We start from the raw sequence: 16,637 nt of genomic DNA on the forward strand, positions 1-16,637 counted from the left end.
GGACAGGGGGCACGAGTGCTATTCCTGCCCATTGGGGAACGGTGGGGCCCAAGGGGTCCTGGCTGTGCCCACATGGCGGGCCTCCACTACTAGTGTGTTCACACCTCCCTCAGGCTCTCGCATCTTCTGGAGGCCCCAGGGGTGTGGCCTTCCAGACCATCACTCCAAGATGAAGCACTGCCTGACCAGCTGGTCGTGACAATGATCTGGCCCAGCAGCCACCCCTGAGGGACAAGAACCCAGGCCCTGCTGAGTTCCGGTCCTTCCTCCCACGGGCCTGGCCGTCCACCTAAAGCCCGCCCCAGTGCCCCAGACCCGAGCCCATGCTATATGGGGCCTCATCTCATCTGCAGCCCCTGCACCATCACGTCCTCCTTCCTGCCACAGTCAAAGCCCTCCTCCAAAGTTCCACCAACTGCGGGCAGCATTCGAGACACTTTGGGAACTGTCTTCAGGGTCCACTTGCAGGCCATGGAGGCCACCTGGCGTGTTACTCTGTCGACCTTGATCAACACTATCCCCCACCCACCTTGCTCACCTATTACATAGTCCTCCTTCAACTGATAGAGGGGATTTGGGAAAAACAGCCGTCTTCAGTGGACGGTGAGTTGCCACCCAAGAGCCATCAGAGAACACGGCCCAGCAAGCTCTGAGGGAGGGCCCTGGAGGGGCGGGGAGAGGCCCCCATGGGTCCACGCCCCCCAGGAAGGGGCCCTCTGGCCAACGGGTCGGCCGTCTCGGTTCTCCCTGTGCCCACCTCACCTGGAGCTGCTGAAGCAGGCGTTCAACAATGTTCAGCAGGATGTCCCATGTCACAGCCTGGAGCTCCCTCCGGTACTTCTTGATAAGTCTGGTTATGGAGAGCACGATCTCATAGGACACCACCTCGTTCGGACAGGTCATGGCCTGGAACACGGCCCGGGGGGGCACGCAGCATCAGCCCCTTTGCGCTCACGCACAGAAGCCCCAGCACGTCGCCCTTGGAACCTAGCATGAGATGCCTCGCTCCCACGCACATCTCGTGGGCCACAAAAGTAGTATCTCAGGAACCCAGAAGTGTGTTTTCTATACTGGCTCCAAAGGGCCTGACGTAGCCAGACCATTCATTTCAAATTTTGGGTCCCTGGTTTCCTGGCCTAGAAGAACCTGAAAGCTACCCTGATGCAAGCAACGTGCAAAGAACATGGCCTCCACTGCCCAGGAGACAGGGTGTGGCCAGAAGGACCCCATTAGGGGCAGCTGGGACATGACACAGCTCATCTGCTTGTCAGGTAAGATGAGGATGGTGTGATTGCCCCAGCTCACCAGGGTGCCATGACAGCTACATGAAAACATGCAAAGTGCTCCGAACTCCACCAGGCACGGTGGAAACACAAGCTATTAACTCTGGCCTCATTCTAGACCAAGAGCAAGTTTGCCACTTGACCAAGGAAACTGTCGAAAGCAAGTATGTCACTATCCCCAGGGGGAATCCTGAGCACTCCTGATGCTAATTTGTAGAAAATGAAATTCACAAAATATATTTGCTTGAGGATAAAACCTTCAAAGGCCCTACATCGCAACCCCACTTGCAAAGCAAATGACTGCACACGTTCCCCCCGTGCCCACCCCCCACCTCCTGCCCCTGCAGCAGACTCCCCGTCTTGACAGGCCTGTCCCCACTGGGTGGGGCTGAGGTGAGCTTTCCCGCCCTCACCAGCTCACTGCGGTACAGAAGCCAAGTTACCTCATAAAATGACGGCAACACAGATGTTGGGGAGTTCTTGAGAGAGTAGAGCCGGTGGGCTCCCCAGAGAGCCATGCCAACAAAGAACACAGCTCCTCTCAGCAGTGGGGCATCTTCCATGTAGGCTCTGAAAGCGTTCCCCGGGAAGACAGGATATAAGCAGGGCCCAGCCCAGCATCTACCCAGGCTTCTGGCAGCCTCCCTGGAGGTCCCTACACTTATGAGGCAGAAGCAAAGCTGGGGAAGTAGGCTGGGCAGGGGACTCAGGGGCCAGCAGCAACCGTGTGATTCATTCACGCATTCGCTCAACAGCCCTCAGCATCATGGTGCTGACAGCCTAGGAGACACAGGTGTGAACCAAAGGATCACGTAAATAAACACCAAGGTTCCAACTCAGATTACAGCTAAGAAGGAAAGCCATGGGATACGAGAGCAGACCTGCTCAGGGTGATCAGGGAATCTAACCGCAACACTACAATGTCAAGGACACTCAGGGAAACTCAACCCAGGTGGAAGGACATTTCAGCAAGATGAAAGTTACGTGCAAAGGTCCTGGGTGGGTGGCAGAAGGGCAACAAGGCGGGAACGAGAAGCTCACAGGCTGAGCAGGGCTGGACCATCCAGGCCTTGCCATTTGGTTTTTATCCTGAGAGCACTAGGAGCCATTGTGGCTTCAAGCAAAAAGTGACACAGTCAGATCTGTGCTGGAAAAACTATGTGTGGCTGCTGTGTGGAGGAATGGACTTCAGGAGGCCAAGAGTGAGTGCAGGAGAGCAGTGAGGAGGTGAGAGCTGAGGGGGTGGGGGGGCCCGGGAGTGGACAGACGACCATCTCAGGGGCAGAAGCAACACCACCTGAGACGGTCTGGCTGTGGGAGGTGAGGCAGGGCCTCGTGACAAGTGGGTGGTGAGGCAGCCCCACTGGAGGAGGTCCGCCTGTGGGAGGGAGGTCGAGAGCTCAGTTTTGCATGTTCTGACTTTACTGGCAGGAGGAGGGGAGGACAGGTGACCAGTAGCATAAGACGTGAGCCCTAGATCAGGACTCGCTTCTGGAGCAGCCACCCCACCAGAACAGGAAGCTCCGCATCAGCCTGTGCCGAGGCATAGAGCCCACACAGGGAGCCTCCTTGAGGAGGCCCTGCGGCCGCCAAGCCGCCCTCACCCATGCTGGCTGGGCCACCCGCACTCGCCTGTCCTCCATGATGCGGCACATATTGTAGATGGCACTGTGGCCCAGGTGGGTGCCCAGGAGATTGCGCATCAGCTGGGAAGCAAGACGCACCGTCGTTAGACTGGCAAACACAAACACGAGCCCGGGGCCTCGCACGGCCACCACTCTGAAGCCCTCCACGTCCAGCTGTTCTCCACCATCTCCTCCCAAACAGGGGCAGCTAAGTTCTCAAAATGTCACCAAAACCCTGACCTCAGCTCAGCCACTGGGAAAATGCCACTGGCTTCCCCTCAACAGGCCATTGTCTGGCCGCTCCGAGAATAAGATGGCCATTCATTGAGGACAAGATGGCCCTTGTCCTGTCCATAAGCCTGGCTTATCACTTCATCCGGGCAAGAACTCTGCAAGATGAGAGTTTAGACCCCTACCTTCCAGCAAGGCTCACAGAGCTCCTTGACATTGATGGTGCGGCAGAGGGTGACGATGAACAGGGGGAGGCTCTCGGCCGGCAGGCAGTTGTAGCAGACCACAGCGTCCAGCACCTGCAGAGAGACCTGGTGGGGCGGAGAAAAGAGTCAGGCCAGCCCTGCCTCCTGCTCACAGGGAAGTGACACCCCCAGCTTCCTCCACTGACCATCCTTTGGTCAGCAATGACTGCCCCTCCCCTCTGTCAAAGCAGCCTTCCTGGGAACCACAGAGTGAGCAAGCATCTGGGAGGCACTTTTACATCCCAGTCACAGTGGGTTATCCCATCATGAACTATGACCCCACAACGGATGTCATCCAACGCCCTTACTTACAGGAGACAGTCCTGAGGCTCAGAGAGGTCAAGCAGCTTTCCCGAGGCCACACAGCCAGTGAGGGGCAGCACAGGGCTTGACCCCAGGGCCTGGGGTCTCAGTTGCTACACCACCCGGCCTGCCCAGAAGGACGGTGAAAGGGACTGTCCCTGGACGGGGGCAGCTACTGACCTCTATGTCCACGGAGGACACGGTCTGGACGCACAGCAGGCAGATCATGCTGTGGGAAGAAACACAAAGTCAGCTGAGAGGACACTTCCCAGAGGCTGGGTGGCTCCATTTTACTTCCTGGTTCCTCTACCAAGTCAGTTAAAAAAGTGGCTCATCCTCCCTCAGGGCTCCCCTCACCCAACCACTGCTCAGCACTGAGTGTACAGCACCAAGACCAAGCCTCTGCCCACAGGGTTTCACAGAGTGTTTTGAACAAATGACAAGTAACAATAAACAAAACATCAAGTAATATCACACATCTGCTACAAACATTATGTGGAAGGTGGCTTTGGCCACTGCCAACATCTCCATTTATTTGATGGTTTTAACAGCTTTATTCACCCTACAGAGCTGAACTGCAGAAACAAGACAGCAGCACTGTGATCAGTGCATGTTACTGATCACATGTTTTTCTTACTGGACCATGGATGCAATGTATTCATCGAGGTAACAGCTGTTGAATTTGACCAAATTCACAAGCACCAGAAGGAATTCTGAGGACAGGCCAATGTCCATCCACTGCAGGACAAATTCAGCTAGGGGAGAAAAAGAGGAGAGCAATGTCCTTCCTACTCACCTCCTCCCCAGGAAAATGAGTCCCCATCCCATTCACTGCTGGAAACAGCATCATTGGTCCCCATGGAATGAAAAGCAGGCCAGCATGGGACCGATGGAGGCTCAGCTGGAGACCGAGCAGGTCAGCATGTCATGGACTCTGGAATTCACCAGCTCCCAGGATGCATGAAGGGGTCTGAGCTGAGGCAGGGGCAGCGTTTGTGCATTTGATGCTCAGAGCCCTGACCCCGATGCTAGGGGTGCAAACACGGGGCGAGTGTCTAGGAGGCCCCCATCCCCACAGAGAATCTCTCAAAGGAGACACAAGCAACGCTTGGTTGCTAGACACATAAACTTGGACAGAAAAACTAACCACATCCTCACTGTCAGCACCTGTCCTGCAGGTGGACCAACAACTGAGGCCCGTTTCTGACAGAACAGCAAGGCCCAAGTCAGATTTACTTCTTCCTTTGCCTTCCTCTTCTCCCCACAGCAGTGACATGAAATCTCAAGACTCATGGAAACCTCACACCATAAGGATAACAGGGAGGATGGCCACCAAAGGGAAGCGCTAGGAGGCCAGACCGGGCATGAAAAGGGCAAGGAGAAAGACGCAGCGAGGTGGCCCCAGCCCCCCAAAAACCTCAGGGCACTCTGGATAAGACCCAGGCTGAGGCCTGGGTCAGCAGCATGCTCTCCCAACAGCAAAACGCAGACCACCTCCTGCCCGCCTAAAAGGCACATCTAGGCCCCACTCCCCAGGGATTCAGAGCCAGCCTGTCTGGAGTAAAGCCCAGACTCTGCATTTTTAACAAGCTCCTGGGGAGATTCGGGGGGCTGATCCTGGTTGCACACAGATAAGCAGACCAGTGTGTTGCAGCGCCCTCTGCAGGCCACGCCTGTGAACTGCAGCACTCCCTCTGGGCCCGACAGGCCTTCCTGCATCCCAGATTAAATTTGATCACCAAGGCCAGAGAGACCTCACACCCAACGTGGCACCCACCCAGCTCTTCCTCCAAGTAGGTGATGTGTCTCCCGTTGTCCGTGAGGGCCTTGAAAACTTCCAGTCTCTCGTGGAGGTCTTCGTTAGAGGGGTAATCCTTGATGACCTTAAAGAAGAGGGCCCTGAGAACGCCCAAGCGGTCTCCCTGAAGACAAAACCATCGAGTCAGCAGTCCCGCCAAGATCCCCCTGGGTTTCCCAAGCAGCTATGAGAAGTCCAAGAAGTGCTGTGGGCTCCAAGACTCCCAGCCCTGGGGCCCTTTCTCCCTCCCCGAGGAAGCGGCTGTGAGGGACTAACTGGGTAGGGGATCAGGCGCACTGGTCATCGTTTGACCAGTGTGTGTGTGGAGCACCTACTATAAGCCCAGGTCTGGGCACACAGCAGGAGCCAACGCACCCACCCTCGAGGGATGCTCACGGAATGATGATAGCCATCTAACGAAGCTGAGAGTGGGGACTTCTCTGAGCAGCGGGGTGTGAAGGCGTAGAGAAAATAGGCCAAGAGGAGAGGAAGCCTTCCAAGCAGGAATGGTGAGAGGTGGCCTGGGTGTTCCAGCATGGCAGGAGCACGGTGAGCAAGGGGCAGGAGCCCACGGTGAGGGGCAGGAGCCCACGGTGAGGGGCAGGAGGTCAGTGAGAGCAAGAAAACAACAGCTCACTCGTGTGAGGAGCCATTCTCATCATTTTGGGTGAACTGCCTCATTTACTCCCCAGAACGTACCAGAAAAAAGGGAATGACAAGCATCCCCACTTTAGAGGAGAGAAAGTGGAGGCTCAGGGGGCTCCAGTGACTTGCCCAGGGTCACGCAGATACTAGAGGTGACACCAGCATGCCCACTCGGGCAGTCCGGCTGCAGGGCCCCTGGGAACCAGCGAACCTGTGCCTGGTGCTCTCACCAAAGACGAGGGTCCAAGTGTGGCCCGCAGGAGCAGTCAGCACGTGGCCCGCCCCAGCTCCCCCCAGGCACAGAGCGGCCACCTCTTACCTGCCCCTGCACGATGGCCTTCAGCAGAGCCAGCACGGCGTGCCGGGCCTCTGGCGGCCGCTCTGGCTGCAGCAAGTCCGAGACGGCCTTCCAGAGTGCTTCCACCGCATGCTGCCCGGCAAAGAAGGGACAGGGATTGGTGTGCTGGCCCCTCAACTTGAGGGACAGTTCCATGGGCAAAGGACAGAGCAGAACAACGTGGTCTTTTGACTTAGAACTCACTCTTCTAAAGCCCTCATGTACCTGTCACAGCCCACAGCGACCACGAGCCTGACAAGGGGAACAGCTCCAAGCTACTTCGAACCCTCACAGGTCCCTTTAACCCTCACCAGGCCATAGTCTGAGGGGAGGGAGGAAAGCAGGAAGGCCAGGGAGGCCGTCCTGGCTGCCTCCAGAGATCAGCAGCGAGTCTCTGAGAGCTTGCTCAGGCTCCATCGGAAAAGCCACTGGAAGAGTCTCAGAACCAGAAGTACCACAGCGGTGCCCGGGCCTGCAGCCTGACCCAGGAATCCCATGCTCTGGATCTCCCCTGTGTAAACAAACCAGCTTCGGGCCACTCAGTACCCCACCCCAACCCCGACTCTGCTGCCTGGCTTGGCTTGCTAAGAACTCTGTCCAGGCTTCTGGAATCTGCCTCCTAAGTCCACCTAGCCCACAAGGGAGCTGCTGGGTGCTTTCCCCTCAGCTCCCAGAATCAGTCTCTCTTGTGTCAGCTTCCCTTTCCCACGTTAACCATCCCTGACTCCCTCCAGCTAGAGTTTCCAGACCACTTACCCTTTCCCGGGCTCACTCCTCTTAAGAGGGGAACTAAAATATCTTTTCAATGTTGTCTGACCAACATTATTCGGGCATACACTGGAATACACTGGAAGTTTTACTTCCTTTGTCCCATTCACAATACTCCTATTGATGCACCCTAAGCCACAAGAGCACACAGACACTGAGCCCATGGACTACTCCAGCCTCTTAGGCCTATCTGTCTATTCACTTGACGGCAGCTCTGACACGGCTCCCCTTTCCGTACTTATCGTACACAAACAACTTTAAGAACATAGATGCCTATCCTCACATTTATCCCTGGTCATGTGCAGCCTGCACGTTTCAGATGACCTGCAGAGGACATAGTGATTCCTCCCCACTGAGCAAATCTGAACCCGCCAGGTATGAGACCCATGTCTCCTCCTGTGTCACTCACACAAAAGTGGGTTGAGGCGAGAGCAGAGCCCTTGAGGAACTCTAACGGCAGGAAGCTTCCCACTCTGTCCACAGGACATCAGGAGAGAGCCTGGAAGTATCTGCCCAAAATAAATACTCTTACATCTGTGAGGCTGCTTAATACCACCCAAACATCTCTCCCAGAAAGACAGAGACTGGTGTGCCTGGGCTTGTTCTCTGTGAAACCACATGCTCTCCTGACGTTCCCCTATTTTTCCTTCCTGCGAATCTGTAATGTGAGAGGACAAGTGAGCGTGCGTTTCTGTAAGCACCACAAAACCGCTTCTGGATCTGCTAAAAGAGCCTAATCCTCTTGCTCCCCACCTCCACATGTGACTGGCCTCTCAGGGTTATGCTCAGGACATTTCCAGAAGCTTCCTCATCGCTAAGATGAAGACTAAATTTCCCTCAAATGGTGCATATCAGTTCATTAGTGAAGTCAGCTGTCAACCCTGCTCCTAAAAAGAGCCAAATCTGGCTTTAATGCAGCTCACATGAATCTCTCCAGGCACCCAACCAAGACACACCTACCTCTTCAAATTTCTTCGTTTTGGCAACCTCACAGATCTGCCCTATCACCCGGATGCGATTGTTGAGGCCACATTCAACACTCAGCTCCTGGAGAGATGAAAGAAGGCCAGTGCTCAGACACCAGGTCTCCTTACCTGCCAATCAAGAGCACTCTAGGAACTGCCCTGCCTTTCCCATGCTGGAGACCCACAGCAGAATCTTCTGAACCAAGAATCACCAGAGTTGACTAGTCCACCTTAGGGGAGTAAGAACAGACAATTTTTTTTTCTTTCATAGCTGCACTTTATTAAAATAAAATTCACATATGATAAAATTCACCACTGTAATGACTTTAAACTGTATAATCCAGTTTTTACCATATTCACAGTGCTTGCAACCAGGTCCACTAATTCCAGAACACTTTCATCACCTCAAAAAGAAGCTTCACTCCCCATTCCCTCCTCCCCCCAAGCCCTGGCAAAGGCTAATCTACTTTGTCTCTATGGATTTGCTTATTCTGGGCATTTCATATATATGGAATCATACATTATGTGGGCTTTTGTGATTGGTTTCTTTCACTTAGTATAATGTTTTCAAGGTTCATCCATGCTGTTGCATGTTATCAGTGCTTCACTCCTCTTTTTGTTAAATACTACTCCATCGTATGAAGGCATCACATTTTGTTTAAACCTTCACCAACTGATGAGCATTTTGGTTGTTTCTGAACGGGAAACTTTACAAGTGCAAACATTCAACATTATTTATGGGTAAAGCACTGAGTAGGCACGTCTGTGAGATTCCAACACAGACAAAAAAGTGAAGCCTTACTTCTCCCAGAAACTCACACATTACCAGTTACCCCTGGCCATAACCCTAATCACCTGTGGAGACCATGGCCTTTAGGTCATCTAGTAAAACAAGTTTTCTTGCATCAACATCTGAATACTAACTCAAGTGTGCTGGACCAAGTCGCCAAGATCCTGACTTCCTGAATTTCCAGAGAAAAGACACATATGTCACCATGGTACTGGGAACAGCAGCCCCACAGACGGTCACCAGCAGCCCATCTCCCACAGAACCTGGTGACAGACCAAACTCAGCCTTCCCTGCACCTCCCACTAAGCTAGCAGAGAAGACCCAGGCAGCTCACTCACTCTCAGGATTTCCGCCGTGATGATAAACTCCGTCTGTTTGCCCTCTGCAGACCTGGGATTTGGCCTTGGAGTTCCCAGTCCCAATAGAATCTTGAACTTCTCCTTCAAGCCTGAATCTTTGCTTGCTGGCTTGGCCATGCTGGGCAGGGACGCATCAGAGGACTCCTCTGTGCCGACAATCAGGCAGAGATCTCAGGGACGGCTCCACCCACCTGCCCCGCCGCGGACCGCCCGCGAACCCTAGGTCTCCGGTGGGCACGACCTTTCTTCCCTCCCACAGCCCCCGAGAAAACTCCACCACAGGCTGGCGCGGTTCCGGCCAGAAATAAACCTGGAAAACGCCAGGCCGTCCGCCCGTCTCAGTGCATGGAGTGAGGGAGGGGAACTGGGGCCAGGGGGCGGCCGCCGCGGGGTCCAGGGAGCCCTGACGTTTGCCATCTCTCTTCTCCCCGTGTGGAGGAGGACTGTTGGGGGACGCCGGGAGCAGGGACCCCCTCGCACCCGCCATGACTTAAAACCAAGGAATGCTTGGAGCTCCAGAATCAGGCTGCGGTGGGCGCGCCCGAGAGCCGGGCCTGACACTGCGGGGTCCGCCCCCACGGCCTCAGTGCCGAGCAGGCCTGGAGAGGCAGCCTCCTCCGCTGCCCCGTCGGAGTCGGCGGTCAGGACACCTCGAGCCACTCACCACTCCCCGCGCCCGCAGCGAGCGGGACAGTCCCAGCGCCGAGAACCGAGCACACCCCCGGCCACAAGCCGCCGCCGGAAGCGCGACCTGCACTTCCGGCAGCGGGAGGGCGCCGAGGGCCGCCCTCTGGAGGAAAGGCTGGGCGAGTGCTAGTCACGTGACGGGGTCCCAGGGGCCGCCGGGACGTGTAGTCCGCAGGAATCCGGCATGAATGCGGTGGGCGTGAGGATGGTGACCCGCAGCCGGAGCCGGGGACCCGGGGCCGGTCAGCAAGGAAGTAAGGAGAAGCCCGCGCCGCTCCGGAGAGAAGAGGCGGCTGCAGGTAGCGCCGCGCCCGCGCGGGGTCACAGGAAGAGAGGCGGGGTGGGGGCCTGAGTTCCCGCCCTAAGCTCTTCCCCAGGAGACAGGGGCTGGGTTCAGGCGTTCCCACCTCCCCCACCTTCGTCCTGTTGAAGAAAGTTCTCCCGGTCCCACTAGCATGCCCTAGGGTACTCCACTTGTGCCAGGCTGATTGCGAGGCAAACCGGCCCTGTCCTCATAGTTGCTTCCAGCTCAGAGGCCCGGTGCCAAGGACTGTCCCAGCCAGAAGTTTTCTCCCCCTGCTAGAGGGTGCCTCTGAGAGAAAGTGGGAAACGGCGTGGCTTTCCTTACGTTTACGTCATTATTAAGGACCTAATTTGAGATTCAGCGGTGGGCGAGAACGACAGGGCCCCCTGCCACTTGTCCTGCCTGGACGTCTGCAGGATTGTCCAGAGGAGGATTCTTACGGACACCCAAAGACCCCAGGGGTAGTCCAGACAAAATGACACACTGGGCAGAAGCATGGCTGGGGGGGACAGGCACGCGATAATGCCAGCCAGGTAGGCAGGAGCTCTGATGCCAGGACAGAGTTTGGAGTTTTAAACAGAAAGTGACACAACTCAATTCAGATTTTTTTTTTTAGCAGATATTAATTTTTAATTTTTATTTATTTATTTATTTATATTCGGCTGTGTTGTGTCTTCGTTTCTGTGCAAGGGCTTTCTCCAGTTGCGGCAAGTGGGGGCCCCTTTTCATCGCGGTGCGCGGGCCTCTCACTATTGTGGCCACTCTTGTTGCATAGCACAGGCTCCAGACACGCAGGCTCAGTAGTTGTGGCTCACGGGCCCAGTTGCTCCGTGGCATGTGGGATCTTCCCAGACCAGGGCTCGAACCCATGTCCCCTGCATTGGCAGGCAGATTCTCAACCACTGCGCCACCAGGGAAGCCCCTCAATTCAGATTTTAGAAAGTTCTTTCTGACAGTGTCGAGACTAGATTGGGGGCACCATGGTGGAGGCTGTTACTTAGAGTCGTCATGTGCTAAAGTGGATTTGGTCAGAGGGCCAACGGCATGAGGAAGGCTGACCTGGCCCGGAGCACATGCTGCAGAGGCCAGAGCACCCGCAGTTGTAGTAGGTGATGGGTGGTTGTTGAATAAATGATGTAGGATGAGATAGCAGGTAGGGCAGCACCCACACCTTTTCCTTACCTGTAGCCCTCACTGAAGGGACCAAGTGGTACTTTTTGCAGAAGGTAGGAAAAGCTACAGCCCTGTGAAGCGTCAGCGGAAGGCTCAAAGACTGAATGTGGCCTACGAGGCCTCAGAAGGTGAGAAAGGAGAGGGGGTCGAGCATCTCCAGTCACCAGCCTGGGAGCCTCAGGACTGGCGGCAGCAGCTGGAGAACATCCGGACCATGAGGAGTGGAAAGGACGCGCCTGTGGACCAGCTGGGGGTTGAACACTGCTATGACCTCAGCGCACCCCCGAAGGTAGGCGGGCACCCATCTGCTGGTGACCCCCTTCTGAACAAGACACTTGCTTCCTCTCAGGCCTTTAGCAGGGGACAGCTGGCACATCATGGGTGTTCAGTAACTTTTGCTGAGAGAGAGAGGGAGTTCCTTACACTTCACTGGCCCAGAGCCTGGTCCTAAGACTAACTTGATTCCAATCCCAGCTCTGCTACCCGGTGACGGGCCTCAGTTTGCTTGTCTGTAAAGTGGGCAGCAGCATCCTTTGCAAAGCAATAACGATAACAAGAGCAACCAAGGGCTGTTGAGCACTGACGTCATGCCGGGTGCAATTCTGAATGCAGTAATAATTCTTTAAGCCTCACAGTGATCTTGCAAAGCAGGTGCTGCTATTTTCCACATAAGTGGAAAATACACCACACACACACCCTTGGCCTGGGCGGATAGGAGGCAGATATCCCATGCACTGCCTGGGGTGACACGTGCAGATGAGTAAAGGGCTTGGCTGGGCTGAGCACCCAGGACCCACCCCCACCCTGGTGCCTGTCACTGTGCAAGCAGGTGCGGAGGTACCAGGTGTTGCTGTCACTGATGCTCTCCAGCCAGACCAAGGACCAGGTGACAGCAGGCGCCATGCAGCGGCTGCGGGCCCGGGGCCTGACGGTGGACAGCATCCTGCAGATGGATGACAGCACACTGGGCACGCTCATCTATCCTGTGGGCTTCTGGAGGGTGAGCCCAGCCCGTGCAAGTGGGGCTGCGGGTGCCACTGGCCTGCGAAAGATGTCAGACTGAGTGGGCTGTGGGGTGTGGGAGGCCGGGGCGGGCATCCCTGGCCGTGGGGGCCTGGCTATGAGTTCCCACTGGAGCACCGCCCTGCCCCTGCCGCTCTGACCAGCCCACAGGGGGCCTGGCCATGGGGCCTCAAGTCCAGGCACTGGAGCTCCTTGGCCTTTCCTGTTTGCAGCCCACCCCTTCCTTCCTCCACCTCCCTTCCCAGACGCCTGGCCCTTCTCTTCCTCACTAAGGCTGCCCACCCATCTATCCCTTTGTTTACTCCAAGCCTCCCTGGAGTGCACAACCCCTCTAGGGCCCCAACAGGCCACAGAGTACAGGGTGGTGGGTGGGCGGGTCTGTTGAAGGCAGCCGGGTGGGTGGGGCTACTTCCCCTTGGCACTGGCGTGGGCTACAGTTCATCAGATGGGTTTTAAATAGCCCTGTCCACTCAGGCACAGGATGGGAACCGCCCGGCTGGCCTGGCGGCTGGTGGGGGAGCCCCAGGCTCCAGCCTTCCTTCCTGAAGGCCCAGGTGCTGTTGAGCCCAGCTTCTGGCTTAGCTGGTCCTGCTTAGCCTGCCTGGTCTCTAGTAGGGAATGATGGGGCAGGGAGACTCAAGCCTGACCCCACGCACTTGTCATTGGCCCCAGGCAAGTGGGAGGCAGGGTCTAGGCCTGCATTGGGCCTTCCTTGGGCTCTCCTGCCCTTGGCTTGTTCCCACCTCCTGGGGGGACAGAGGCAAGCAGGTGCCTCTGAGTGTGTCCTGGACAGCTGGCGGGTAGCTCTGGGCACCTGTGGGTTTCCTCTGGGCCTCGTCTTCCCAGGTCGGGCTATACTCCTGACCTCCAGCGCTGACCCCCGCAATCTTTCAGAACAAGGTGAAGTACATCAAGCAGACCAGTGCTATCCTGCAGCAGCGCTATGATGGGGACATCCCAGCCTCCTTGGCAGAGCTGGTGGCACTGCCAGGCGTCGGGCCCAAGATGGCACATTTGGCCATGGCAGTGGCCTGGGGCACTGTGTCAGGCATTGGTGAGTGGCATGCGCCCACAAGGCAGGAGTGGCCGGCTCCAGGCTTGCTGGCTGCCATTGAGGTTCCCCCATCCTTGTGACCAGTGACCCCAGCTCAGGTCTCCTCATTCACAACTCAGCCCGAAGGGTCAGAAAGGTGTTCCCAGCTCAGAGCTAGGCCCACCCCACCCAGAGATGGGTACTAGCAGGAGGAGTTCCTGTTTGCTGAGGAGCTCCTGTAGCATGCTGGCCTCTGGGAGAGTCCCTAGATGGACTCGGGTCTATGCTGCATGAGGGAGAGAGACACTGGGGTAGAAACACTGATGGGGGCATGCAGGGCACCTTTGGAGTTGACCTGGTCTGGGGCATTTCGGAGGACTTCCTGAGGAGGTGATAATTCAGCCAAGAGCTGAAGGGTGAGGTGGGCTGGCCAGGCCAAGAGGAGGAAGTGCATTTCGGGCAGAAGGAACAGCATCTGCAAAGCCGTGAGCTGGGGAAGAGGGCCAGAGCACAAGGCTCTGGAATGAGCGTGGGCAGAGGGGGCAGGGGCAGTGCAGACATGGGGACCCGGGGTGAGGAGGAAGCGGCTGGGGGGGCCCTTCCTGGAATCCCTATCCTGGGTCCTTGTATGGCATTCTGGCATTGGAGGAGCTCCGAGTGGAGACAGACCCCTGGGTTGGGGTGGGACTGCTTCCTCAGATCTTTGCCCAGCGAGTGGGGGCTTCTGAGGCTGCACAGCGCAGGCCCAGCCAGCCCGGAAACCAGGGCTTGACCCATGACCTGCTTGTGTGTTCCCACCGTGGTGCTTCTCAGGGACTCATGCAGAGGAGCCAGGAGAGGTGGTGGGGATCCCCCCAGGGCTTCCGAGGCTTGTGAAGCCTGCCCCCTGGGGTAGGGACCCCTTCCCTGCAGTGCCCGCCAGAGGAGGAGGGCTCTGGCTACCTGATGAGGTTGGAGCCCAGAAGCCCTGAAAAGCGGGAGCCAGGCCAGGCGGGGCCCGGGCAGAGCCTCCCTCACTGGGCTCCTGCGGCTGCCGGCCTCTCAGCAGATACTTGAGCTTATCTGGGTGGCTGTCCTCGGCTGCCCGTGTCTAGGAGTGGTCTGGCAGGTCTGTGGGGGAAGGGCCCCTGCCTGCAGCTGGTTGCAGCAGTCAGGAGTGTGGGAATGCTGCCCTATCTGGTTGTCTGTGGGCCAGGCCACCTGCAGGGAGATCCTAGGGAGGGTGGGCCCCACTTCCCAGGGGGTTTCCTGAGAGAAGAAGCCCCCTCGAGTAGAGAGCCAGAGCCATGGGATACAGCAGCCGATCCCAGCTCTGCCCTCCCAGCTGGGTGACCCTGGGCAAGGCACTTGGCTTCTCTGAGCTGGGCCACAAAGCAGGGGAAGTAGTTGCTCCCATTAGAGGCCCAGGTGTGCAGAGCCCTGCTGGACAGGCCCACAAGTGTGGTGTGGCCCTGGGCTGGGCTTCTGGGTAGCTTAAGGGCATGGTCACCTACGTGTTACAGAGAAAGAAACAGGCTTGGTGGTGACCCAGGGGTGTGGCTTCTCCATCTGCATACTCTCCCTGTGCCCCTGTTATCGCTGTTTGGGGCAGGCCCGAGCCTTTTTCCAGGCAGCCAGCAGCAGGGGAAGTGGGCCAGTGCAGGAACTCGCTTTCTCTTCGGCAGACACATAGGAGGAGGAGGCAGGGGCTGCATCTGGCTACGGGGGGGGGGCCTTGGTGAGCAGGTGCCCAGGCCAAGCCCCAGGGTGGCCGGCCACGGGGAGCCGGGACTGCGGCCGGGGGCACAACAGCTGCAGCTGGCCTGGCCGCGCTCCCCTCTCCGTCCCTGATGGTGCAGTGGCAGGTGCTGGCTCTGCAGGCAGTGACTTCATGCCGGCCCACTAGGTCAAGCTGCTGCCACCCAGCCTAGCACCCATGGCCGGTGCCTGGGCCAGGAGGCACTGCTGCCTGCACCCCAGGAAAAAGGCCCAAGTCCTCTGGATCTGACTCCAGCCCCTGCCTAGCAGCAGGGATGGCCCATGTGACTCTCTCTCAGGCCTGCGCAGTTCTGGGTCCTCCTCAGAAGCCAGCGGGGGTTGGGGAGGTGTGTAGGGGGATTCAGGCTTCAGACTCAGCCCCCCACCAACCCGCACTGGGAGCCGTGGCAGGGATGGGGCAGTCTGGCCCGGTGAGCCTGCCCCGTGTTCACCCTGCCCCGTCTCCAAGCAGCAGTGGACACACACGTGCACAGAATCGTAAACCGACTCAGATGGACCAGGAAGGCAACCAAGTCCCCGGAGGAGACCCGCAGGGCACTGGAAGAGTGGCTGCCCAGGTGTGCAGGGTTGGGGTGGGGCAGGGCGGGCTCCCCTCCCTCCCACCCTCCCTCCACACTGATGGCTCCCACCCCCACAGGGAGCTGTGGAGCGAGATCAATGGACTGCTGGTGGGCTTTGGCCAGCAGACTTGCCTGCCCCTCCACCCGCGCTGCCAGGCCTGCCTCAACCGGGCCCTGTGCCCAGCTGCACACGGACTCTGAGGGCCTGGGGCCTCTGCCCGGCACCACTCTGGCCTCTTTGTGCCTTTGCTGGAGAGCCATAGCCTGTTTATAATAAAGTTTGGGGGCTGTTTGTAGTTAGGGTCTGGCTGATTTCTACCCCGGTGGGTGGGAGGCGGCATGCTGGAAAGCACATGCATGAGCTGTGTTTGCATCCGTGCTCACGTGTGTCTGGAACAGGGCTGCCTGGGAGGCCAGGATGGGGACGTGACCATCTGGACTGAGTGCTGGGGGGCAGGGGTGGCGGGGGGGTTGTAGGAGCCAGTTGCAGCCAGCTGTCTGGAAGCCCGCTGGGGACGTTGGAAGCCCAGGCTGCCTCCCGCAGCAGCTGGCTGGGGACCTGGAAACACACGCCCCTTCCTGAACTTGTGCACCCTGAGAGCCCCAGCCTCTGCCACGAGGGCCCCACCCTCAGTGTTTACAGAGCCACCTGGTCTCAGAGGGACACCAGCAGGCCCAGGGAGGGCAACACAGGGCACAGGGCCTGACCTGCGTGTACCTGCTGGAGGGCCAGGGGCCCAGAAGGCTTCA

General features: G+C 57.6%; 2 protein-coding genes across 8 annotated transcripts in view; one reads left to right on the forward strand and one right to left on the reverse strand.

Moving 5' to 3' along the window:
* Positions 1-10,098, reverse strand: part of TSC2 (TSC complex subunit 2) — a 37,203-nt gene extending 27,105 nt beyond the window's left edge. For all 7 annotated transcript variants that reach the window (XM_082670677.1, XM_082670676.1, XM_082670675.1 and 4 more), the window contains exons 1-11: positions 10,014-10,098; positions 9,329-9,495; positions 8,196-8,282; positions 6,450-6,560; positions 5,465-5,609; positions 4,325-4,442; positions 3,868-3,916; positions 3,325-3,450; positions 2,916-2,989; positions 1,727-1,853; positions 763-906 (exon numbers count right to left, since the gene is read on the reverse strand). In XM_082670677.1, coding sequence (XP_082526803.1) covers positions 763-906; positions 1,727-1,853; positions 2,916-2,989; positions 3,325-3,450; positions 3,868-3,916; positions 4,325-4,442; positions 5,465-5,609; positions 6,450-6,560; positions 8,196-8,282; positions 9,329-9,466 — 1,119 coding nt within the window. In that variant the 5' untranslated portion in view covers positions 9,467-9,495; positions 10,014-10,098. The remainder of the gene's footprint in view (positions 1-762; positions 907-1,726; positions 1,854-2,915; positions 2,990-3,324; positions 3,451-3,867; positions 3,917-4,324; positions 4,443-5,464; positions 5,610-6,449; positions 6,561-8,195; positions 8,283-9,328; positions 9,496-10,013) is intronic.
* Positions 10,099-10,187: 89 nt separating this feature from the next.
* On the forward strand, positions 10,188-16,171 carry NTHL1 (nth like DNA glycosylase 1). The gene is made up of 6 exons (XM_082671374.1): positions 10,188-10,335; positions 11,564-11,802; positions 12,343-12,513; positions 13,431-13,590; positions 15,779-15,884; positions 15,965-16,171. The coding sequence occupies exons 1-6, from the start codon at positions 10,221-10,223 to the stop codon at positions 16,086-16,088; spliced, it is 915 nt and encodes a 304-aa protein (XP_082527500.1). The 5' UTR covers positions 10,188-10,220; the 3' UTR covers positions 16,089-16,171.
* Positions 16,172-16,637: the final 466 nt, after the last annotated feature.

This window comes from Grampus griseus, assembly GCF_964374135.1.
Source record: "Grampus griseus genome assembly, chromosome: 14".
Lineage (NCBI taxonomy): Eukaryota > Metazoa > Chordata > Mammalia > Artiodactyla > Delphinidae > Grampus > Grampus griseus.

What these genes read in the sequence shown, in the direction of transcription:
- NTHL1 (XM_082671374.1), top strand. Translation starts at nt 10,221, where the DNA reads ATGAATGCGGTGGGCGTGAGGATGGTGACCCGCAGCCGGAGCCGGGGA. An exon ending in GGGCACTGTGTCAGGCATTG is followed by an intron (nt 13,591 to 15,778) that starts GTGAGTGGCATG and finishes GTCTCCAAGCAG; the next exon opens with CAGTGGACACACACGTGCAC. An exon ending in CTGGAAGAGTGGCTGCCCAG is followed by an intron (nt 15,885 to 15,964) that starts GTGTGCAGGGTT and finishes CCACCCCCACAG; the next exon opens with GGAGCTGTGGAGCGAGATCA.